Genomic DNA, 24262 nt, shown 5'->3' on the forward strand with positions numbered 1-24262 from the left:
CCACCATAAGCACAGAAGATGCTTTCGGCTCAGTAACATCCTAATAGTGTTAGAGAGGCAGTTTAAGGGTTAGTGAGGTAAGAGCAGAGGCTCATCATCTCAAAACAACAATACTTGATACATCATGGGTGATTAAAAATGATTTTTCAAACCAAAGAACATGAAAAGTGCCCGCGTGGAAGGCCGCCGTCTTGCTGGCACAGGAAGCTGTTTCCTCGCCACGGAATGCCGGGTTTAGAAGTGGAGGCTCTGGCCTTGGGCCCGGCCCTTGAATCGGAGGACTTGATTTTCTTATGGTTTAAAACGATAGTCAATGTAGCTATTCTTATCCTCCTGAGTGATTGCAAGGGTCAACGTTAAGTGAGGCATAAAAACCCTTGTGCCTCAAGGTTCTGTGTTGTTTTTAAAAAGATGATGGATAACTTTTTCTGATGCATGCAAAAAAGGAAGACCATTATTATTCTTAATCCGGTTTGGGAAATGAGACTACTGATCCTCAAAGAGAGGTTACATGTCCTCAAGAGTCTCTCCCTCCCTCACGCGGGAGTTTTAAGTAGCAACCAGGCGAGGTGGCCACTTTCCACTAGGCTCTCCGACAGGAGGCGGCAGGCGAGTCAGGTTCTGCACTTACTGCATCATCGTGAGACAGCTTGAAGAACGTCGGATACTGATGACATTCTTAGGAAGCAAAGGGAACAAACATTTACACAGAACCTACTATGCACCCAGCGCTTTATACCTTCAGGTCACTTCTAGAAGCAGATGACATAGCATCCTTCATTTTACAGCCCAGGAGACCAAGATACAGAAGTGATGGACTTTATCCAAGGCCACAAAACAGCTCAAGGAGTAGGCTCCAGGTACTTCATCCACCCCAGTGATGAGGTCTGCCTCCCGGGAAAATGGAACGGATGAAAATCTGAGACACCCCCTGGGCCAAGCTGAAGAAGAAGAAAACGGCCATCTACTCAGGAGGAAGCGCTATGGGATACTCCTAGGTTCTTAGAACACAAAGAGGAGCCAGGCTCCTAATCACAGCTCCTTAAAAGCCCAGCCTTATCTTCAGGTCCAGGAGCTTATCTCTCCTTAAGCAAATTGGGGATCAGCTGACTGGCAAAGCAAGCGAGGAGAACAAAGGGTGATAAAATATTCATTTCCTTAAATGGTACCTTCCTGCTCATGATGGACAGACGGGGAGATCCGGAGGTCAGGACTGTTAAAACACAAGTGTGATTTTTAGATAGTGACTTGAAACCTACACAGAATCCAATCATGGATATTCTGAGCCGAAAAGAACCTCAGGATTTATCTATTTACCAAGGTCAGAGGGACCTGGCTGTGCCTTGAGGGTGCCACCTCTCTTAACTCTGTGACCTTGGGCAAGATCCCTTGTCTGTGTGAGTCCCACTCTTCTGGCTGTAAGGTGGGAATTTCAAGCCACTTGTGAGATTAGGTATTGCATGTAAACCCCATTCACAGAGCCGGCCGACGTCAACACTCAAAAAACGTTAAATAGCTATACATCACACATGCGTGCACGCGCACACATACATACACCCGCCCACACACACACCACCTCCAAGAATCTTGCTGCCCTGTAAAGCAAGCCAGCATGTATCTCTCAAGAATCACCATCCTGGGCGCCTGGGTGGCTCAGTGGGTTAAGCCGCTGCCTTCGGCTCAGGTCATGATCTCAGGGTCCTGGGATCGAGTCCCGCATCGGGCTCTCTGCTCAGCGGGGAGCCTGCTTCCTCCTCTCTCTCTGCCTGCCTCTCTGCCTACTTGTAATCTCTCTCTGTCAAATAAATAAATAAAATCTTTAAAAAAAAAAAAAAAGAATCACCATCCTGTGATGAGGCACAAGTTGCAAAAAGCAGCAAAGGGCCTAGGAGACCCTTTGGTCTTATCTGCTCCTTTTACAGATGAGCACACTGAGGCTCAGAGAAGGAAAGGAACTCGACAAGTTGGATGAATGGCGGGGCTGGTACCTGGACTAAGATCCTGAATCCACACACCATGTGACCCAGAACAGACTCTCTTCTGTACATCCTTCTAACAGTCTTGCTTCCTTCTCATGTCAAGAATGGGTTATGGAGAAATTACTTCCCTACCTTATCACTGGGGAAAGGGAGTCTCAGAGAGGGCAAGTGTCTTGCCCACCATCACGCAGCCAAAGGTAGCTGGTGAGCGGTCAGACCCAGAGCCCAGCTCTCTGCCAGCCTAAACTGGTCCTTCCCGCACACAGGATGTCCCACACCCCCAGCAGTCCCCCCGACAGGGCACAGCGGGAGCCCTGCCAACTACTGCTCAGTCGGAATTCAGAAGCCCTGCACTGAAGAGCCTAATTTTGTCTTAAAAGGTATTTTTTCTTCAGAGGATGACTGGTTAATGGCTCCTTTGGCCCCACATTCAGACACCACGAGATTGTAGTAATTTAAAATCTGACACCAAGAACAAATATGCAAGTCCTCTGTGTAAAGATCGGAAACTTCGTGAGCGATGATTTTAAACAGAGCCACAACCTCCCACTTGCATCCAATCCAGACAGACCCAGTGGAGAGAAGTACTTCGATTATTATTCCACAGCACTGGCTTAAACCGAGCTGTTGGCAGAGCGGATATGATACTTTGGTCGTTTAGAATTCTGTGCATTAGACAGAAACTGAAAATCTGTCTTACTTTTATTACACAAGTAATGCATGCCCAAGGCAGAAAAACAGACCGCACAACTGAGTAAATTAAGAAAATTAAAATCACTTATTAAATACATTAAATTTTTTCCTTCCTCCATAATGTTTATATTTCAAATTAAGGCTAAAATCCCAATTAGTGAAACATTGGAGGCTGTCATATTTGTTTGATGTGTTGCTACGGTGCAATTTCTCAAACTCTTTGATGGAAAGGCATGGGGGAGGACGTGTGAGTTTTGCTTTCACTCACACTGGGTCTAATCTCAGCTCTACGTAGCTAGGCAGCCCCCGGGAAGCTATTCAACATCTCTGAGTCTCAGTTTCCCCTTGTAAAAGTGGGATTAAATACCTACTTTATATAGCATGCTTGTCAGAACCAAACGAATCACAAAGTGTGTGCAGTGCTCTTCCCACAAGCAGACATTTAAGAATATTAATTTACCCTTTAGGAGAGGTAAAACCTTGAGCTGTACTTTTCTTTTATTCGGTTAATATTCCCAGTGCTGTTTTGCAACGGTGTGTTTGAATTTGTCCTTGATTTTCAGGAGTGCAGTTGGATTTTTAAAGAAATTTGATGTGCACCTTTTTTGGAGAAATGAAGGACCCTCCTTTATCAGCGACCCTCCACTGGATTACTTTATTCCAGTGGAAATGTTTGATTCTGGAGTCTACTGAAAATAGTGAAGACCCATTCGCAATCAGAACCCTGCACTCAATGGGCTGTTGAACATTTCCACAGCAAGGTGTAGAAAGTACTGGTCAATCTGTAAAAGCCAACTCAGAGGAAGGTATTTGGCCAAGCCTGGATGACTGAGGACACGGAGTGACCCTATGACGGCAGCGCCCCGGGTTCTGCGGACCCCTCCGTGCAACAGTCGGAGGCAGTGGAGATGAAGGAATGAAGGAGAGAGAAGTGATTTTATACCTGATAAATGTTTTCTTCCGTTTCAGGATCACGGATTGGCTCGTGTCCAGCCTCAAACACAATGTACTATTACGGATCGGCCAGAGAGGAAAGGTCAGAGAGGAAGAAGAGAGAGGGAAAAAAAAAAAGCATTTGGAATTCAGGATACAAATCACAGTGAGCATTAAAGAAACAGTCGCAACAGAACACACCTTCCAGGGGCAAGCAGATCACTGAAAACGAGGCACGTGCTTTGCACGCTCCTGCCTTTGCTAAGGAAGACAGCAAGGGTCTGAGGGCCAGTCAAGCAGCAGCGAAGGCGTGGGACCCCTGCGTATCTTTCTGGAGATGTGGCCTCTTTATTCAGTGACACTGGATCTCAGTAATGTCTGCGTGCGCCGCACTGCTGAGTGCAAATGACGTCTCCTAGGAACATCTAGGGGCCCAGCTTCATAATCTGGGTTACAGTGATTGCCTCCCTTTTCTTCCCTTAAGACCAACATCCTAACTCAGCCCTTAAGTACTTAGAAACCCCAAATCTCCCCATTCCATATATATCACCTGATTTTACATCCTTAGTTTTAAGTATTGAAAATCAGTGTTGTATTTTTTTTCCCCTGTGCATGTTTTAGACTCTAAAGGACTGAGCCATTTCAAACAGGGCGATATTCTTCATTGTCTGTGCTGTCCGTTAGCAGGGGCCAGGCTCATATTCTAGACAAATCCTTGCCCTCAGCATTCTAGCTTAAGGCCATGCTTCTAAGTACATCTTTGGCTTTTCTTAAAAGCCACTTAGGCTAGATACTCCTACTTCAAATACACATATAACCCAGGTATGTCCAGTTAGAAATACAAGTTCAGGGTTTTACGTCCAACAAGTCCATTTATTGGCTCCTTTCTCTCCTTGGGAACAAGCATGAGGCGGGGGTGGGGGGAGCGGCTGGGGTTGGTGGTGGGAGGCCCCCTCTTCCCTTCTTTCTGCATCTGTTTGTACAGAGCACAGACTTGGATCCTAGACAAGTCATCTCTCCAGCCCCACTGGGTGGCAACCTTGCAGAGTTCAGGGAAAACTGCGGGCTGGGCTGTCTCTACGATCGCCCTTACCCTCCTCCCAACATCATCATGAGGGGCCAGAGACTTACCCCCACAGCCTTCCCAAAACATACAAACTGCCCTTTGCACTTGAACCCCAAAGTCGCCAAAACTCAGTCCCTAGCCCCGGTTCCTAACTCAAGAGAAGCCTCCTCATGACCTTGGAATATTCAGGAGACTCCTGAAAACATCCAGCTCTGGGATCAAATATTTATAGATTGTGGAGGGGGCCAATGCAGGGTTAAGAAGGGAGAAGCACAACTCCAGATCCCATGTAACTGAGGCCAAGGAAACTTCTGTTCATTTTCTATAGAAATCCACCCCCCGAAGGGTTAGCAGCCCTCAGCCTTGAAACTAGTCTTGGTCCCTCTCCAGGCTCTGCGGTCAGGGTGCTCTTTAGGGCTCTGACCAACTGTCTGTAACACGGGCCTTGCCACTCCTGATCCTAAAAACACCGATGGTTTTCAGAAATTACCTGGTACACAGGATCTTCAACATCCTCTTCCAAAATTGTCTACAGCAGAGCGAGACAAGGGAGGTTGAAAAGCAGAGGATATAAATAAAGGGAGAGGTATGAGATTGCATTCAGAAATTACAGGACAGTCGAGAAACCAGCTCTGGGGAGGAGAGGCTGCTGGGTCATTTCAGGTAGAAAACAACCCAGAGGAAAAATGAAAACCCTTGCAGCCACCCTACCCCCCACCCTTAACAACAGCAAAAAAAAAAAAAAAAAAAAGAAAAAGCAATTGTGTCTCTTCTCTTCACTCCACCACCCCCCACCCACCCCGAAATCTTCCTCGGAATTCAAAATTTCACTCTCGTGCGCATGTCCAGAATTTCAGAGAATAAAAGATCATCTCTAACAGCCTGCTTTCGGTGCCTGTAATTTACACGGGAACCTTTCATCTTTGTTTATTTCTCCTTGGCAGCAGGAGGACAAGCCCTGACTGTCAGTTTTCACATCTGTTGATTTTAAGGCCCAGTCTTCTCTGGCACTCCGATAAATTCACAGGTATACCTGATACACAGCTTGTTCGCACTGCTTATCCTTTTGTGCCTTTTTTTCCAACTCTTCTCTTTGCTTCAATTCATAAATAAGTTGAAAGAGATCTCTCAAGTCCAGAATAACAGGTTCAGCCTGGAGTAAAAGTGGGGGGGGGGATGAAGCACATGAGTAAGGGAACAGTCCTGAGCCTGAGTGGCCTGTTTTGTTGGTTTTTTTTTTTTTTTTTTTTTTGGCCTGCTACAACCCGCAGCCCTTCCTATTCCTATTAAACTGAAAGCATTCCATCTTTAATTAATTCTACCTTGTTTATATTGGTTTAGCAAATTGCATCTAGGCTAAAGTTCATTTCTTCAACTAATTATATTTGCAAATTCATAATAATCATAAGCATAAAAGGCATTGCTTTTATTTATTAGTAATTTCGAATACAATAAAATTAGGGTAGGCCTTATGCAAAACAGCTATTTGTTTTCTCTTATTTTCTTTTTAAACGAGGCTATGAACACAAGGAAACTTATTTGTATAGTGGTGCCTCCATCCAGCTTCGTCAGAAAGGGAAATAATTAGTCATTACGAAATACACATTAGGAAAACAACAAGGAAGACTGGTTGGGGCCTGAGCCCGCCGTTTCCTTGCTCTGAGGCTATTTATGCTCTGGAGATGGGAGCCTGAGCATCAGCATGGCCTCGTCCTACATCAGAGGCGGCCTTCAAAGACCCACAGCATGACCGGACACACCGTCCCCTACAGCCACGAGGAGAGGTGCCCTCCTCAGATGGGGATACTCACCGCCTGGGCTGTTTTTATGGCAACAAATCTGTGATTCCCTTCCTTCCCGCAGACGTATCCAAAGGCCCGGTGATCTGTGATGTCCTTTGCGATGTAGGAAATTTCATGAACAGCATGATGATGCTGAAGGGCCTGTCGGAGACAAAAGGAAGAGCATATTTCATGGGACTTTCCCTCCGAGCTGTTGATCAATAAGATATGTGTTTCTGCTACGTGTGAACAGGCCCGAGGGGCTTTGGGAAAGCTGTTGGGTCCAGATGGAAGGAAAAAGAGCAGCGCCTGCCCTTGAGAGATGGAGGCTTCCCTCCATGGTCTCAGCGCCGTGACCAGAGAGATAAACAGGACTGCTCATACGCTGAAGGCGCGTCTGTGGCGGTGGCTCCTTCCCGGCTTGCTGTGGCCCGTCGTCGCAATTCGGTGGGGCAGGCCCCCCGCTGCAGCTGGCTTCAGGACACAGCCCAGTCGGAGCTCGGGTGGGATATTTAATACACTCCCGCACCAGGACCTCCGCATGCGGTGCAGGAGGAGTGCCCTGTGCGGGAGTGCAGTGGTGGGGGGGGGAGGGCGTTCAAAGTCACGGGACCGCCAATGCCTAAGGGTGCAGTCCTTAGTTGAGAGATGGTGACAGAGTATCTTGAGGAACGAACACCTTTTTCTGTCTTATACAGAGTCACCATCTGGGCTACAGGTGGACTCCCTTCGTTCTGAGACTTCTCAGGGGCTGGCTGCTCTGTGGGCAATGCCCGTTCTTCTATCCATTCGCTTGAATCCTGGTCCTTTCTGAAAGGGTTTTGAGGGGCACCCGGGTGGCTCAGTGGTTTAAGCGGGTGTCTTTGGCTCAGGTGGTGATCCCAGGGTCCTCGGATTGAGCCTTGCCTGGGGCTCCCAGCTCAGCTGGGGCATCTGCTTCTCCTTCTCCCTCTGCTCACCTCTTTCTCTCTCTCTGTGTCTCGCAAATAAATAAATAAAAATCTTTAAAAAAAGACATCTGAATAGCATCACCTCTGCAAAACCTCCCCTGAACAAGGCCTGCTCTCCCTCTCCCTGCAGAAATAATATATAATTCCATAGAACTTCAGTCTTGAGGCGCCGGGGTGGCTCAGTCGTTAAGCGACTGCCTTAGGCTCAGGTCATGATCTCAGGGTTCTGGGATTGAGCCCCATGTTGGGACTTGATGGGGAGGGGCTCCCTGCTCAGCAAGAGAACTGCTCTTCCCACTTCCCTGCGTTCCCTCTCTCGCTGTGTTTCTGTCAAACAAATAAATAAAATCTTGAAGAAAAAAAAAAAAAAAAAAGAACTTCAGTCTCTACTGATGCCCAAATTCCTAACCGATTCCTCACACATAGCTCCCCATAATCTTGCTTTGAAAAACCTTCCTTCTCTGATAGATTTGCCTGATTCCTTATCTGTCTTCCCCACCAGACACCATCTTCCTCAACTCTGTCCATCCTCGAACCTTGTGCTGTGTTTGACCCATAGCTGCTGACTCAAGAGTAAATTGGGGTAGTTGACCAGTAATTTGGAAACCTTCTGAAACCGACCTTCCCGCCTGACCGAAGCCTCCACAAATAATGCTGGCCATCCTTGGCGATGATCATCTTTGTGACCATCTTCCTGCATTAAACCTACTTAAAGCGATCCTCAGTAAATAATACCCTGTGTATAGGCTTACATCAGCAGCTGGGAATTTTATGATGTGCTTCAAGTCCTTATATCAGGGGTCTTTTTATTATTATTATTATTATTATTATTATATTAGGTATTACGAGGCTTGAATTCTAGCCACTTCGTGAATAGAAGGCACTCACTGTACCTCTCTGGACCTTTGTCAATTCTTCTATCCAATGAGAAGTGTGTACCAGATCAGTGGCTCCTAACCCAAAGCCCAGCATCTCCTTGGGTCATTAGAGGTAATAAAAAGAAGCCCTAAGCACTTTTCAGCATTTCAAAAAGCGAAACAGAAATGTGTAATTATCCTTAACTAAGACAACACATTCCGTTGTGCATGCAAATGAAAATGCCAAGTTCATTTTAGAATTGCATCAGGTTACTGTTGGACTCCTTAGTTCATCTTTGAAAGGATTCTCTTTAGTGTTTTAGTTATGGGTTTGAATAATTCAAATGGGAAACTGAATGACTATAAATCCATTTTCTTCACTGCCACTCCATGGAGGGAGGGAAACATGTACCACAAAAGGGACTTAGTTATAAAAGTAGTGGGAATCACTGGAATAGATGTTCCAGAAGGTTAACCCCAGATCCTTTAGCCATTAGGACCCTGAACCACATGGCTAGCCTCTCAGGTCACTGGGTACATGCTGGCCAGCACCTTAGCTCTGGACACTGGCCCTGACCTTCCGAAATGCTGACTGCTACCATCTTCCTAGGTCTCTAGACTGGTGTCATCTTTCTAGGATTCTGCTAGAATCCCAGGTGCTCCCATCTTTCTAGGATTCTAAACTCATGAGTCATTTCAGCCATGGAATTTGCTGCTGTACCCTAAGCTTCTAGATTCTGATCACTCACTAACCTCTCTGACTACTCTTGGGACCCTCTCTTTGGGTTCTTGCCTTGTCATGTTGCCCATTGCCCAGTGGACATCATGTTTGGAGGGCGGTATCCCTCTCTGGCCACCCTTGTCCCTAATCGGCCATAAGACAACCGTATAACTCTCATGAATCCCAACCCAGATAAAGTTGGTGAGGAAGGAAATGTTTGTTAGTAACAGACTCAGAATCTATTTATTCTTCCTTTATTAAGAGGACATACTTAGCTGGTGGAGGAAAGCTGAGTAAAGGGCAGGGGCTTCTTCATGGTGTTAATGATGTAAAACTGATGAGACTAATATTCATGCAACACGGGGTACTGATTTATAGGCTTCTATGAACTAGAATGGTATGCGGCAGGGGAAAGTGGGAGACATAGACATCCTCCCTCTCTCCCCTCTCCAGAAAGTGTTCCTCTCTCTGCGTAATGTGGACAATGTTATCCGCATCTCCTATTAAATCAAAGTTTGACGACAGAAGCTTATTGATTGCCAAGTAGAATATTGCTCTAAAATTAAACTGTGATTAGAAGTCTTCCTGGTGGAATGAGATTTGGAGATGATCGTGCAAAGATAAAATATCACCTACGATGCAAGACAGCAGATGGAGGGGCATTAATTTATCCGGGAATCCTCATTAAGTGTTTTAAAATCAAAACATTTTTAACGCCTGATGATACCTCATATTGCCTCGCCAAGTGTAGCTCTGTGCATGCTTGAAGGGCCTAAAGATATCTGTAACATTATCTTTTCCCATAGTTAATTTTATGACATGTTAAAAAGGATGACTGTGAAAGTGGCTCATTTATTTGGAAACGAAGAATCATTGAGGGGATATGTCTCCGCTTTCTCCAACCTCAACTATGCAGACATAGTACAGATACGTCCGAATTCCGCTAACCTGTATGGTTGCATTACTGGCATTCATCTTGGCAACCCGGAGAATCTTGCAAATACTTGTTCACTGAGGCTCAAAATTGCTCCATGTTTTCAAGCAGACTTTATCGGCACCATGAAAGCCAGAGGAACCCTGAATCTCATATTGTTCGAATGAGTTTATGGAAAGACTGAGGATCAGAGAGTTCTTGTGGAACCAGTCTTAAAGGCAACCCCCGCTCCCTCTACAAAGGATGACAAGCCACTGAACAGAGAAAGCAAGATGATGTAGGATCAAGGGGCTCCATTCCTCAGCTTCTGGACTTCCCAGTCCAGCAACGAAGCCGTGATCCCTGAGAGGCTGGGACAAGGAAGGAGGACAGCTGGCCAGGAGGCAGAAGCCGAAGTCGTTCTGGCTTCTGGCACATTTTGGACGTCAGAGAGGGTCATAAATCAGAAGGTTTGGGTTAAAGGACACTTAGCTTTAAGGATCTCAAAGAAAAAGGTCAAGACAGCATGTTCTGGGAGCGAGCACTTGGGAGCTTGTGGCTGTCTGTGGTTTCTGCTGAGCCGTCAGGCTGGAAAGGCGTGGCAAGGGGCGTGGGAAAAGCCTGGAAAGGCGTGGAAAATGAAGACCGCCTCATCCCAGGAGGGTTTCTGCGGGGACCTCCCGGGGCAGCATGAGTTGTTCTGCAATGGGGAAAGAATACGGGACCAGAAGGGGAGGGGAGGGGAGAGGAAAGGCAGAGTCTGGTCATCCTTCCATGCTTCCTTTGGAAAGCAGGTTTGTGGGGTTTTGTTGTTGTTGTTTTTATGGTCTTAGTAAAATGGTCTAGATACTGAAGTACTACGAAAAATCAAAGCAGGTATTTGGTTTTAGAAACAGTGTTTAATAATCCAGTATTTGTCTGCCACAGCTTTGTCCGTTTCTCCCATTGTGAACCCTCCTCATTATTCTGGGCATGAGAGTTGTTACTGAAGAATTCTGAAGACAGACTGCAGATGAGCCCCCTCAGTCCCATCTGACCTTCCTCCCACCACTGAACTTCCGGTGACCCAGGCCGTGGACAGTCTGAGGACTGCCCCTCTGGGTTCTGTACTTCTCCCCACCTCCGTGCCACCGTTCACAATGTTTTCTCTGCCGACGGCCCTCTATATCCCCTCACCCGTGCTTTTGTGACTCCTTGTGACTAACTCATACACAGGCTCGAGCTGAGCTCTAATAGCGCCCTCGTCCGAGGAACCTTCCCTGACCCCCCCTTTCCCTCCATGATGATTCCTGTCCCTACCGTTCATGGCACCGTATTTGCTCCTCTATCCAGGATGCCTCACATGTATTCATTTTGCTTCCTGTTCACCCCTTCATCTAGTTATCCAAACCGTGTGTCCTTACTGAGTAGCAGATAGGTGCCCCGTCTCCTGCTTGACACTGTACCCACCCAGGGATGACAACACACGCCCTGCCTGGAGGACCTTGCAATCACACAGAACAGGTAGGCAAAGAAACCAACAACCATGAGACAGTAAGACGAGCTTATATTAAAGGCGTGCATGGGGTGTGACACTGGCTTGGTGCAGGGACGGGGAAGGGCATCAGGGGAGACTTGACAAAGGAGCTGGGCTTGAACTGAATCTCGAAGAGGAAGGGGAAGGGGAAGTTCCCAGGAAAGAGGGGGAAGGCCATTCTAAGCAGACAGAAAATCGGGCAAAGGCCATTCTAGGCAGAAAGAACTAAACTTGCAAAAGTCCCTAGGGCCTGAGAACAGGACACCTAGAGAACGTATCCGCACACCTGTTTCCTCTCTCCTTTGGGGATGTTATCTTCTTGGTCTCATCCGGGCTCATAACACTGTCACTTTTGAACAGTAAGTGCTGAATGACGTTTGAAGAGTGTAAGAAGGAAGGAAGGAAGAACCAAGCCAACTGAAGGAATGTTCTGCACAAGGTAGTTGCTCAATAAATGCTCAGGGAATGATGGCACGGGTCAATTCATGACATCCTTGCAGAGGATTCACTCTGGGAATGGAGGCTTTCTTATCGGCTCATCATTAAATCTTTCTTTTTTCCCCCTTATCATCTCCATGAGCCATTTACCAATGTTTAAATGAGGTATCAAATTGTTTGGAGGGTTACCATTTGACAGGGTAAATTACAGAGGAGACTTAATTTGCAGTATGGTTCAATACAACCAATTAAATACAGTATGGATTGCAAAGTCATCTGCTCAGACTTTGCCACTTGCTTTTCTTTTAAAGAATAAATTCCATCCCATTTCGCCTTCATGGTACTTGCGTGTGTGTGCGTGTGCGTGCATGGGAGTACACACTTCCCCGAGGCAATACTATTCACAGGAGGACTACCCACCAGGATTCAAGTGAGTTAACAGAAAAACAAAACAAAACAAAAAAGCAGATACGCAGAGAGACACAGAATAAAAATAGATGCATGAAAAATACACTACTTCACACTACAGGCAATTACAGTAGTTAAAACCTCACAAGACAAAGGCAGGCCCAGGCTCATTATAAAGGCCTTTCTCTTTTCTAACATATTTTTGGATGCGTTTGCTGCATCGCAGTGCCAACGAGGCTGGGAAGCAACCTCTGTACCACCCTCCGAACACCCCATCATCAAATGCTCCATGGAGCCGGTCAGAGTAAATTCTTCCTTGAGTTGCCATCCTGAAATCTTCTGGAAGGTTTTATTCAAGGACGAAAAGCACGTTTCCAAATACCCTAATCTCTAGCCGAAGAGGCAGCGTGATAGCAGAGGGAAGGATGCGAACTCTGGAGCCAGAATCTAAGCATTATCATTTCCCAGTTGGGAAGCTCTGGGCAGCTCATTCTGACTTTCCGGGCCTTATTTTCTTTTTTTCATAGGATATGAAGAACGACAGAGAAACTTAAAGGTTGTTGGAAATATTAAATTAATTCATATAAAACATACCAGATATAAATGAGATGTCATATCCTCCTCACTAGAATGGGGGAAAAAAAAAAAAGGTAATTCCCAGTGTAGACAGGAGTGTAGGAAACACTGGTTTTGTAAGTGTTCAATGGGAGTCATAATAATAACTCTCTCAGTCCTGTTAGGAGGATTGATGACTTAGGAGATGGAAAGGGCTTGCAACAGTGCGAGGCATGTAGTAAGGGCTGTGTAGATGTTGGCCATTATGGTTATTTTTATTATTTGTGGGAGTGTGATTTGGTGCAACTTTTCTGGAGGGCAGAATGGCTGTATATTTCAAAGCCTTAAAGACATGCATAAACTTTGACCCGTGATTCTTCTCCTAGGGATTCAATTATCTGTAAATAACGTAAGACATGTGTAGGGCAAAGGCTTGGACACAAGATATTCCCTGAAGGGCTGTTCAAATTGTGAAAAATTAGAAATACTTGAAACGCTGAGCGCTGACTGGTCATGGGAGCTGCTTTGTGCTGAACGATGAAGTAATACGCGGTCAGTGGAAATCATCTGGGGAATGTATGCATTTTCGGCATGGAAATATACTCACAACATCCCACTGAATTAAAAAAAATTACAAAAAAGTATGTTTGACATGATACTATTTTTGGAAAAAATATGCATATCTACGTATGTGTATAAAAAGTCTAGAAGTAGGGGCGCCTGGGTGGCTCAGTGGGTTAAGCCGCTGCCTTGGGCTCAGGTCATGATCTCAGGGTCCTGGGATTGAGTCCCGCATCATGCTCTCTGCTCGGCAGGGAGCCTGCTTCCTCCTCTCTCTCTCTGCCTGCCTCTCTGCCTACTGTGATCTCTCTCTGTCAAATAAATAAATAAAATCTTTAAAAAAAAAAAAAAAGTCTAGAAGTACGTCCAGCACCATCTTCACGAGTGTTGTCTCGAGTGGTGGAATTACTACAGTGAATTTTAGAATCTGACTTTTTGCTTATTTATATTAATTTAAAAAAATTATACCAATTACATAAATACAAAGCATTCGGTATGTAATGAAATATTAATAAGTATTAAAATGAAGACAGAACGTAAGATGCTTCTTTCTGACTTGGACTCAGGGAGCAATGCGTGCAATGCCATCTGTACGTTTCTATAGTCATCCTGAGCCCACCGGGCTCTGCCCCACAGCCACGACTTGTCAAGCACATCCCCAATACCGTCCACTCTGTCCATTCCTCTCCCTCTCCACTATCAGAACCAGGTCGCGGCTGCTACTTCCAGCCTCGATCAGGGCAGTAGCCTCTGTCCCCAGCTGTCCTCTTCTGCTGCTTTCTGCTCTAATCGTCCCACCACAGATGAAGGGGCTGAGAGAAAATTGGCAAATTTGATCAAGGCTGCCTCGAACTGAAACCACATCAAAGGTTGCCCATGGCTCTTGAGATAAAGGACAAAATCTTTGCCAGGGCTTTGGTCTACCTCCCCAGGGTCTCTCTCACCGCAGCCCCCCTTGCTTCCCATCACCCTGCCCATCACGCAGACTCTCGCAAGCACCACCCTCCCGCCTCAAAGTTGTGCACCGGCCCCTCCGTCCGCCTACAGGGCTCGACTCCTTCCCCTCCTTCACACCTCAGCATAGATAAATCTGTTCTCCTCTAAAGCTTCCCTGACTTCGCAGTGTGGACCCGCTTCCTAGGCTCTAAGTCCTCTTGGCTTCCTGGACTTTTCCATGGGGGGCAGTCGTGGCATGTGTCATCTGGATACGGAAACACACACCTAACGGCTCCGTGGTAGCGGAAACAGTATCTTCTTTCCCTCTCCTTATTCTGAGCATCGAACACAGTGCCTCACACACAGCAAGCAAGCAGTACATGTATACTCTTTATGGTGGTGAAGCAGACATAACATCAATTGACCGTTGCAATCATTTTTAAGTGTCCGGTTCTTCGCATTCAGTATAGTCCCAATGCACGGCACCGTCCTATCCATCTCTAGACTTCCCAAGCGGACCGTTTGTACCATTAAACACTACCCGACTTCTCTCCTCCCCCAGCCCCTGGCAACCACCTTCTACTTCCTGTCTCTATGAGCCTGTCGGCACATAGTGTTAAATGAATCATTTGAATGAATGAGTCCGTCAGCAGGATGGATCCCGAGTCCAAGTTCTCTCCCTGAGCCCCCCACTCCAACGAAATGGCTCTAGGACTGTCTTCCTCACCAAGGCTTTCCTTCCTTAGCTGTTAAAATGAGGAGGTGGGGGGCGCCTGGGTGGCTCAGTGGGTTAAGTCGCTGCCTTCGGCTCAGGTCATATCTCAGGGTCCTGGGATCGAGTCCCACATCGGGCTCTCTGCTCAGCAGGGAGCCTGCTTCCCTTCTCTCTCTCTGCCTGCCTCTCCATCTACTTGTGATTTCTCTCTGTCAAATAAATAAATAAAATCTAAAAAAAAAAAAAAATGAGTAGGTGGTTTTCCGTAAGTACTTATGTCCTATTTTGCTCTGGACACTTCTTTAATTAGTTTTTAAAAAAAATTTTAAAACAGCACAACAGCTGTGACACACAGCTTCTTAGGAGCTCTCATAACGTATGTGATAAACACGCAGCTCGGCATTAGCCACGACAGCCAGATTATGGAAGCCGCTCAAGGGTCATTCCTTGATGAATGGGAAGAGAAGGTACGGTCTATAAACAATGGACTATTACTCAGCCGTAAAAAGAATGAAATCTTGCCGTTCGCAACAATGTGGATAAATGCTAGGGTGAAGTCAGTTAGTCGGAGGAAGACAAAGACCCTATGATTTCACTCAGGTGTGAATTTAAGAAACAAAACAAATGAGCAAAGGGGAATAAAAGAGACAGAGGCAAACCAAGACACAGACTCTTAACTGTAGAGAACGAACGGGTGGTTTCCAGATGGGAGGTCGGTGGCTGGGGGGTGGTTTAAATAGGTGATGGGGATTAAGGGGGGCATTTGCTGTGATGAGCCCCAGGTGCCGCGTGGAAGTGTTGAATCGCCATAAGGTACGCCTGTAACTAAGATCATACAGTATGTTAACTAACTGGAATTTAAATAAAAACTAGCGCACACACACACACCTTCAAAAAATAAACATGTGGCTCCAGAAAGATGTGAGTAAAGTCCTTGCCTAAATATAGGGAGATGAGCTAGTTAACCAGCTGAGAGCATCCTAGACCCATGATTTGGGCCTAAATTTGTCTATCAGGCAAAGTGGAGCCAGGTGTGCCTCATTAATTAGCAATCACCAAAGCGACAACATAGATTTCCGCTCCAGAGACATGAAAACCACCTGAAACAGGAAAACTGGCTTCCGTGTGAAACACGAGTTTCCTGACCCTGAAGTTCCACCAGATTCCAGCATCCCATGACTAAAGATGGGGCTTCCCCATAGTTACCATTGGTGGCGCCTTAGACTTGCTGTCCTCTGTTAGTCAATCCACATTCGTCCCCCAAAGCCCTTTGGGACCAGGCACTCTGGAATGACGAAGGAACGGTCTGGGCTCTCAAAAGCCAGCCGAGGGGTACGTGTGGAAGGGAAGGGTCTCCTCGTCCGCTAAAGACGTGGTTTGCACATTGTGCTGCCCCTGTTCCCATTTCCAAAAGGCATGTAGGGTGAGGGTGGGAATCTGAATCTTGGCTTCGTGGCCATGGGCAGGTCACCCTACCTCCCTGAGCTTCAGTTTCTTCACCTGTAAAATGGGAATGCTCACTCCTTCATAGGGAGGAAATGAGGAAGAGCACTTGAAGTATCTAACGGTTTATCGGGTAGATGGCAGACTCTTCATACTTGGGTTTTAAGCAAGTCTCACCGACACTCAAGTCTCTGCCTGGTTAATAGTAGTCCTTAATACTAGAAGTGCAATTTTGAATTTGCTTTGGGCACGTATTAGGATAAAACAAATACAGAAAAACACTATTACTAGAAAGCAAGCCTTTCAGTGAAAGAAAAAGGAGATACAAATAGAAAAGTTAGGAAATAACCTGATAATTTTAAATGTGAATTTGGAAATGTCAATATGAATACAAGACTTTAAAACCAGACTCCTACCACCGTTTGCCTAAAGGGTCCAGGAGCACACCTATACTGTGGTGACTCATTATCTAGCTATCTAGTCATCTGTTGCTCTCTAACCTCTCTAGGGAGAGGGTCCAAAAGAGCAAATATGGCAAAAGGTGAAATATTCTTTTTGCTTGAACGTTTTCATGATGGGATGTCGGAGACCTAGATCCTAGCGTGACAAGATCCTAGCGTGCCTCTTTCTCTCCCTCCCACTCTCTCTCCCTTTCTCTGAGAACAGGAGAAACTAAGGCACTGATCATTTCAAGAGCTTCACTTAAAGTAGGCTGCAGACAAAACGCTTCTATCAAGTCCGCCCAAACAACCACGGGTCCAAAACAGAAGAGGTCTTTTAGCGTGCTCTGAAGTACTTACAGTTCGAGATTTCTGAGGCTGACCTATGGCTGTCCAAAATCCTGTGTTGCTTCAACACCAAAGTGTCTTTGTAAAATGGATCTCAGAAGCCGTATGTACCACCACCCCCACCACCAGTTACCCACGTCAACAAGTCAGCTCCCTCTGCTCCCTGAATTGCCATGGCCAGCATCAACAAACACCAGCCACTACCTCCATTTTTAACAACAACACTCTTAAAAGTTCCGGTTGGAGAAATATGGGCACAATTTATACTTCTGAAACTCTGGGGGAAAAAAAAAACTTAGAAGAGTATGCATAAGAATTCAGATTTTATTTTCATTATATTAAAGAGAAAAGGTTCCATTCTGAGTGCTTTCTCTGTGCTAGGCACCGTGCCGGGGCACCCTATGTAAGCAAGTTTCCTTTACTCCACTCCGTACAACTACCTTCCATATCATTTCTTCCCATTTGCTGCTGAAGTCACTGAGACACAGAGAGATTGTGTAACTTGTTGGGGCCAATTCCACGTTAAAACCTGTTAAACCCCTAGGGACTGCCTGGCCCTGCTTAGCCAGAGTGACTCCATGTTGCCTAGGTAGCCATTTTGTGGTTAAATAAATGCCTCAGCAGTTAGTGATATCGGTTCCAGGTAACTGTTGCTACAACACACACCTAAAATAAGGCCAGACAGGTAAAAGACATCCAGTCAGCCAAAGCCACATACGTAGAGGTCTGTGGTTGTGCCCTATAAAAACTAGCCTGTAAGACCAAGGGGGGCCGCTCTCTTTGAGATGGCCCTGGCCAGTCCGTCTGACTTCTAATGCTTGGCATAGAATAAAGCTTTACATAACTTTCACTTTGTCTCAATCTCGCTCCCCTGGCCGGTCAGTCTAACTTCCAATGCTTGGCATAGAATAAGGCTTTGCATAAGTTTCACTTTGTCTCAGTCTCGTTCCTTTGATAACAGACCCAACATAACTAACCCCAGGTCTCACTGCAGATAAGGCAGACCAACCCTAGATTACTGCTAGGTATGGCTCCAGGCCCCACAGCCTCTGTGCACTGAATACAGCTTTGAAAGTACTTTAACTGCTCATATTCTCATTCTTTTAAAATTCTTATTTTTATTTCTGTTTCTTTCTGCATGAAGAAGCCTAATAACCATTGTAGGTGTTTAGTAATATAACCAATGATTTCAACATTTTAGCTTATGGTGTAAAATTATCGTAGCAAGTAGGTAAATGAGGGCGGATGAATGGAAATGAAACAGCATGTTTTGCTACAAGTCACTGCAGAAACGAGGTCATTATATTTAATGGAAAATTACTTTTTGTGTTATAACCAATCTGAAATTAACCTCTGCTTTGGTCACAATGAAGTCCTGCGTGCCAGACAGAAACTTACAAAAAGGGCATTGACTAAATACAGTGCAGCCAATGGAAAGAACACTGGATTTGGAGTGAGACAGCTGGATCTCAGGTCCTGGCACCTTGGTTTGCAAGTGGAGGTGGTAACTGGTGGTGGTGGTGAAGCCTATGGTTTCTAAGATCCATTTTACAAAGACACTCGGGTGCTGAAGCAACACATGAGTTTGGACAGCCCCAGGTCGGCCTCTGAAATCTAGATCTGTCATGGACTGTTTGTGCCAACTGGGCCAGATCACCTCGCTTCTCTGAACCGCGGCACGCTCATCCAGAACGCCATTAGACTGGGTGAGAGAACGAAAATAGATCATTCTGCTGAAATTCCTAGTATCCCAAACCAGTGCCGAGTGATACTTCAGAAACGGTGCTTCCTCTCCAGCTCCAAGATTCTGTGATCCAACTTGCTTGTCATTCTTACATGCTGAACGGTGTCCTCCCAGAATTTATGGTTAAGTCCTAAACTTTGGGACTGCAGAATGTGGCTTTACAGGGAAATGGTGTTATTACAGGCATAATTACATTCATTTTTTAAAAAGATTTTTATTTCTTTATTTGAGAAAGAGAAAGCATGAGCAGGGGGGAGGAGACAGAGGGAAAGGGAGAAATAGACTCCCCGCTGAGCACAGAGCCCAACATGGGGCTCAATCCCAGGACCCCAAGATCATGACCTCAGGCATGACACTTAACTGACTGTGCCACCCAGGCACCCCCTACAGGTGTAATTACCTAAAATTAGGTAATATTAGAATGGTGTGCCTCTGATTCAATCCGGCTGAGCAGTGGGAAAAGGGGAAATCTGAACACGTGCATGGGAGGAAGACCCTGAAAGGATGACGTCAGAGATTGGGGTGATGTGACTAAAAGCCAGGGGACACCAAAGATTGTTAGCAAACCACCAGAAGCTAGATAAGAAGATGCGCCTGGGTTGGATCCTCTGCCAGAGTCCTCATAAGGAATCCACCTTGTCAAAATCTTGATCTTGGACTTGCAGACTCTTGAGCAATGAGACAATTCATTTCTGTTGCATAAGCCTCTCAGCTATGGTTATTTGTTGCAGCTGCCCTAGGAAAGGAATACAGCCAGCCTTCTCCACACCGTTGTGTCTGAGGGGCTTGCCAAGAGAATACAGGGGTGAAACAACAAAATCTTCGGTGTCCAGCCCCATCTGCTCCCTCCGTAAGCCTTCCTTTTCCCATCTGTAGAATGAGGGGGCAGGCCTGGTTCCTGTTAGCTTTGCTCATGCTTTTCTAGGCAGGAGAGCGAGCCCTTCAGGTCTCCTGTTGCTGAGAGGCCTTGCTACTTAAAACAGGAGCTGAGGGTAGGGCACCGCTGTGCAACTTACAGCAGCACCTGTCTAATTATTTCCCCATTATGAGAAGGTACTGTGCAGCATCTCCCGAAATACACCGCCAAACTACTGAGGTGGTGGGCTGAGCTCCCTGAGTACCAGGATCAGTTGGTTCTCTAACACTAATTGGTCCCCTGACTTGTTAGGCTGTTGCCTTGGAGAATGAGCTGTCAGGAAAAGAAATTAGTACGAAATTGCCCCCTTCACTGGAAATGCACCGGGCACCACCCCGGCAGCCGGCTCCTTCAACACACCTTAAAATTTTAGGGGGGAAATTGACATGAATTAATACATTTCTAACCCTTGGCTCTGTCATTTTCCTGCTGAGATGAGAAAACTGGGGCTCAGAGGGATGAAGCAACTTGCCCAATCAGGGTGCAATTGACGGTGAGGTTCAGAGCTGGCCAAGAAGTCGGTGGGATGGCCAAGCTCATGCTCCTTTTAGTCCCTCAGGTGTCTCCTTAAGAGCTGTGAGCATCGGGTTCTGCCCGGCTCTCAGCTCACTTCTCCTTTCTTCCCCTGCCTTCTGGCACGTGTCTGTGTGCTAGACTTGGAGACAGCTGCACACAAGTGAGAGTGGATGTAGGGAGCCCTGGCTCCGTGACTCAGTGCTTCCTGCATCACATACCACGAGCTGCTGGCCCAGCTCTGACTCATCTCCATGACTCAATTCCAGCAATGGGCATCTCCCTGGAGCCAGAAACTGTGTCAGGTGCTGTGTTGGGTGCTGGGGACATAATGATAGAGCTGGTAAGATCCTTGCCCTTGAGGAGCTCCTCGTCTCTGGCAAGACAGGGAGTCAGGTGTCTTTATTTAATGTTTAAAAAAACAAAAACAAAAACACACTCCCTTTCTTCTTAACCCATAATACCACGGTCTAGAATAACCCCTTCACTTTCAGGATTACCTGGTTAATGGGATATACCTAAGACATCTCCCTTAGACAGTGAAGACTAGGAGAGCAGTCCCCGTGTCAGTTCCCGGCTCACCCATGCATCCCCAGCACTGAGCAAAGTGTCTGATACTTACTGGGGGGCTCAGGGATGATCTGCGGAATGAATGAGGGAGTAGTGTGTCCATGCCGTCATGGAATAAGAACAGGGTCGGAATTGGCCTGAGTTGACAATGATTAGTAGGAGCCTGACTAGGTAAAAATTAGTGACCGGGGTGGGGGCGGTGATTGGTATTATGATGTTCCGTCCTGATGGATAACAAAGAGATATGAAGCCATAAAACGGCATGTGATGGGGAGGGAACTGTGATCAGTTTGGGATCAATAGGCTGGAAAGTATGAGACAGAGAGCAAAAGCACAAGAAAAGTAGGCAGGGGTGAAGGGATGCAGGACCCCGAAGGCCACTTTAAAAAAGCTGGGGTGTCCAGAACTGTCAGCTCCTTTCTACTCAACTCTGCTGTGAATTTCAGCCATCGGCCAGTTGCAGACTGAGTCCTCCTTCAGGCTCAGGGAGGACAGCAAGCCAAGCAGACTCCCCCAGCTGGCAGCCATCGGGCAGGGACCATGAACAGGGCCCTGGCAAGACTGTGACTCTACCTGGTCAACCACTTGCTGCCCTGGGCTTTCTGGACTGGACATGGTCTGGCAGAATGTCTAAGGGCCACAGATGGGCCCCTTGCACCAGCCTCCCCCCACAATCCCTGCTCCCTGGCCCATAACGCATGGCTCACAGAAGTTCACTCAAATCTCCCTGGCACCAGAGGATGGGGATTTGGCTGTATGAAACACTGAATGACAGTGCTAGTGGGGGCAGTGGTCATGGTGATGTGCCTTTGTTCCCTTAGCCATGTTGGTAGCTTTGGGAAACCGCGGCATTTTTCTGTCATCTACAGCATGGTGTGTGTATGTCAGTGGCAGATTCTAGATCATTCTCTGGCTCTGCCTCTTTCCTCTCCTGCATGACCCTAGGGAAGTCCTACTCCTGCACTAGACCTTGGGGGCTTCATTTGTGAGCTGCTGTCTCAGAGGGCCACTGGGAACACTGCAGGGGGACCTGTCGGGTGCTTGGCAGGTGTCAAGGACAGGGGATCTGGGAGGGCCAAAAAGCAGGCTGGGCACAGAGCTGAGCCATCTGGATTCCTGCCCCCATTGTCCTTTCTGAGAGCAGTCACTGAAGGCCTATGGTGCGCTGGGCCCATGGAGGCACGGGGCCTAGGAAATGCACATACACGGCCAGGCAGTCCCTGTCCTGCCGGAACACGTGGTCTGGAGGGTACAGCCAGGTGCTGAAGACGATCGTGTGGGGTGTGGCACACTCTCAGAGGGAGGGAGATACTAAGGAAGCATGCAATGAGGGCAGGCTGCCAGGAGGAGGAGGCATGAGGGCAAATTCACAAAAGATGTGGAGTTACAAGGTAGCAAGGGGAGCACATTCCAAGGCACAAATGCCAGAGCAAAATCAGGGAACCTCAAAAGATGGTGAGGGGTTCTAAGGCCGGGTGTTCAGAGGTTTGGGTGTGAGGTCTTCTGTATCTCCCTTTTGTGCATGTTTTCTAGAGCAACTTCCCAGTGAAATGCAAAGGGCAGACAGACCAGGGCACAATTGTAGAGGTTCATCGTGTCCTTTTGAGGATTCAACTAAGACTCAGGGATGTGGTACTAAAGCCCTTGCTCCTGGGATGCCCCACAGCTTACCTTTCCCAGCTGGGTTAGCTCCCCCTCCCGACCGCCTCCCGAGCCTCTCGTCTGCTGTCCCTGTGTGCAGAACAGCTGTGATGCCCGTTTGCAACAACCTAATATTGACACACCTAGCTTTAACTTCTCTGGGTGCCCATTCATGAACCTGACTAAATGCCAGTGGCTTGCCCGCCCAGCAGAGCGGGCACAGGGATCACACAGACCAGTGACAGAAAGTGACACGCACCAACGACAGTCTTCCTCACCAAACACCAGCCAGGTTCCCCTGACGTGGCCTCTTCTTGGCAAAGCTTCAACCTTCGCCTAAGAGACTTGAACACTAACATACATATCTAGGAGATAGTGCAGGTTCCGTTCCAGACCACCACAATAAGGCGATTTACACAATAAAGCAAGTCAAATGAATTTTGGCTTCCCAGGGCATATAAAAGTTATATAGCGAACTATTAAGTGTGCGATAACAGAATGTCTAAAAGGACAATGCACATACCTTCATTAAAAAGGACTTTATTGCTAAAGCATATTAACCATCACCTGAGCTTTCAGCGAGTCACAATCTTTTCACTGGGGGAAGGTCCTGCCTCGATGCCGATGGCTGCCGACTGATCAGGGTGGTGATGGCTGAAGGCGGGAGTGGCTGCGGCTGTTCCTTAGAATTAGACCACCGGCAAGCCGGCTGCATCGACGGACTCTTCCTTCCACGAGCGATTTCTCTGTAGCACGCGATGCCGTTTGATAGCATTTTACCCACAGTAGAACTTCCTTCAAAATAGGAGTCAGTTCTCTGAGACCCTGCTGCTGCTACATGAACCAAGCTTCTGTGATGTTGCGAATCCTCTGGTGTCATTTCAACCACCTTCACGGCCTCTTCACCGGGAGTAGATTCCCTCCCAGGAAACCACCTTCTTTGTTCATCTGTGAGAAGCAACTGCTCCCCCTCAAGTTTTACCCTGAGAGGGCGGCTGAGCAGTCCCACCTTCAGCCTCCGCTTCCCGTTCTCTTGTTCCTTCCGCCCCATCTGCAGTCACTTCCTCCCTGACGTCCTGACCCCTCTGAGTCACCCAGGAGGGCTGGAACCAACTTCTTCCAAACTCCTGCTCATATTGCTATCCTGACCTCCTCCCATGAATCACGGATGTTCTAGGATGGTGAATCCTTTCTGGAAGGTTTTTATTTCACTTTGCCCAGAGCCACCAGAGGAATCACTATGGCAGTGACAGCCTGATGAACTGAATTTCTTTCTTTCTTTCTTTCTTTTTTTTTTTTTTAAAGATTTTATTTATTTGATAGACAGAAATCACAAGTAGGCAGAGAGGCAGGCAGAGAATGAGGAGGGGAGCAGGCCCCCCGCTGAGCAGAGAGCCCGATATGGGGCTCGATCCCAGGACCCTAGGATCATGACTTGAGCTAAAGGCAGAGACTTAACCCACTGAGCCACCCAGGTGCCCCATGAACTGAATTTCTTAATCAGAAGGTCAGAATGACTCCATGATCCATGGGCTGCAGAACAGATGATGTGTCAGAGGCATTTGAACACTTACCTTGTCCGTCTCCATCAGGGCTCTTGGGTGACCAGATGTACTATCAGTGAG

The 24262-nt window shown here is 47.0% G+C and overlaps 1 protein-coding gene across 6 annotated transcripts in view; it reads right to left on the reverse strand.

Annotated features, from left to right (window-relative positions):
- The window catches only part of DAB1 (DAB adaptor protein 1), a 591361-nt gene that overhangs the window by 63353 nt on the left and 503746 nt on the right, over nt 1-24262 (reverse strand). For 5 of the 6 annotated variants that reach the window (XM_044238331.1, XM_044238332.1, XM_044238333.1 and 2 more), the window contains exons 5-8: nt 6483-6614; nt 5705-5824; nt 5162-5200; nt 3616-3681 (exon numbers count right to left, since the gene is read on the reverse strand). In XM_044238331.1, the coding sequence (XP_044094266.1) occupies nt 3616-3681; nt 5162-5200; nt 5705-5824; nt 6483-6614 (357 nt within the window). The remainder of the gene's footprint in view (nt 1-3615; nt 3682-5161; nt 5201-5704; nt 5825-6482; nt 6615-24262) is intronic. The other variant, XM_044238335.1, reaches the window with a different exon arrangement.

Source organism: Neovison vison, chromosome 2, assembly GCF_020171115.1.
Source record: "Neovison vison isolate M4711 chromosome 2, ASM_NN_V1, whole genome shotgun sequence".
NCBI classification, from domain to species: Eukaryota; Metazoa; Chordata; class Mammalia; order Carnivora; family Mustelidae; genus Neogale; species Neogale vison.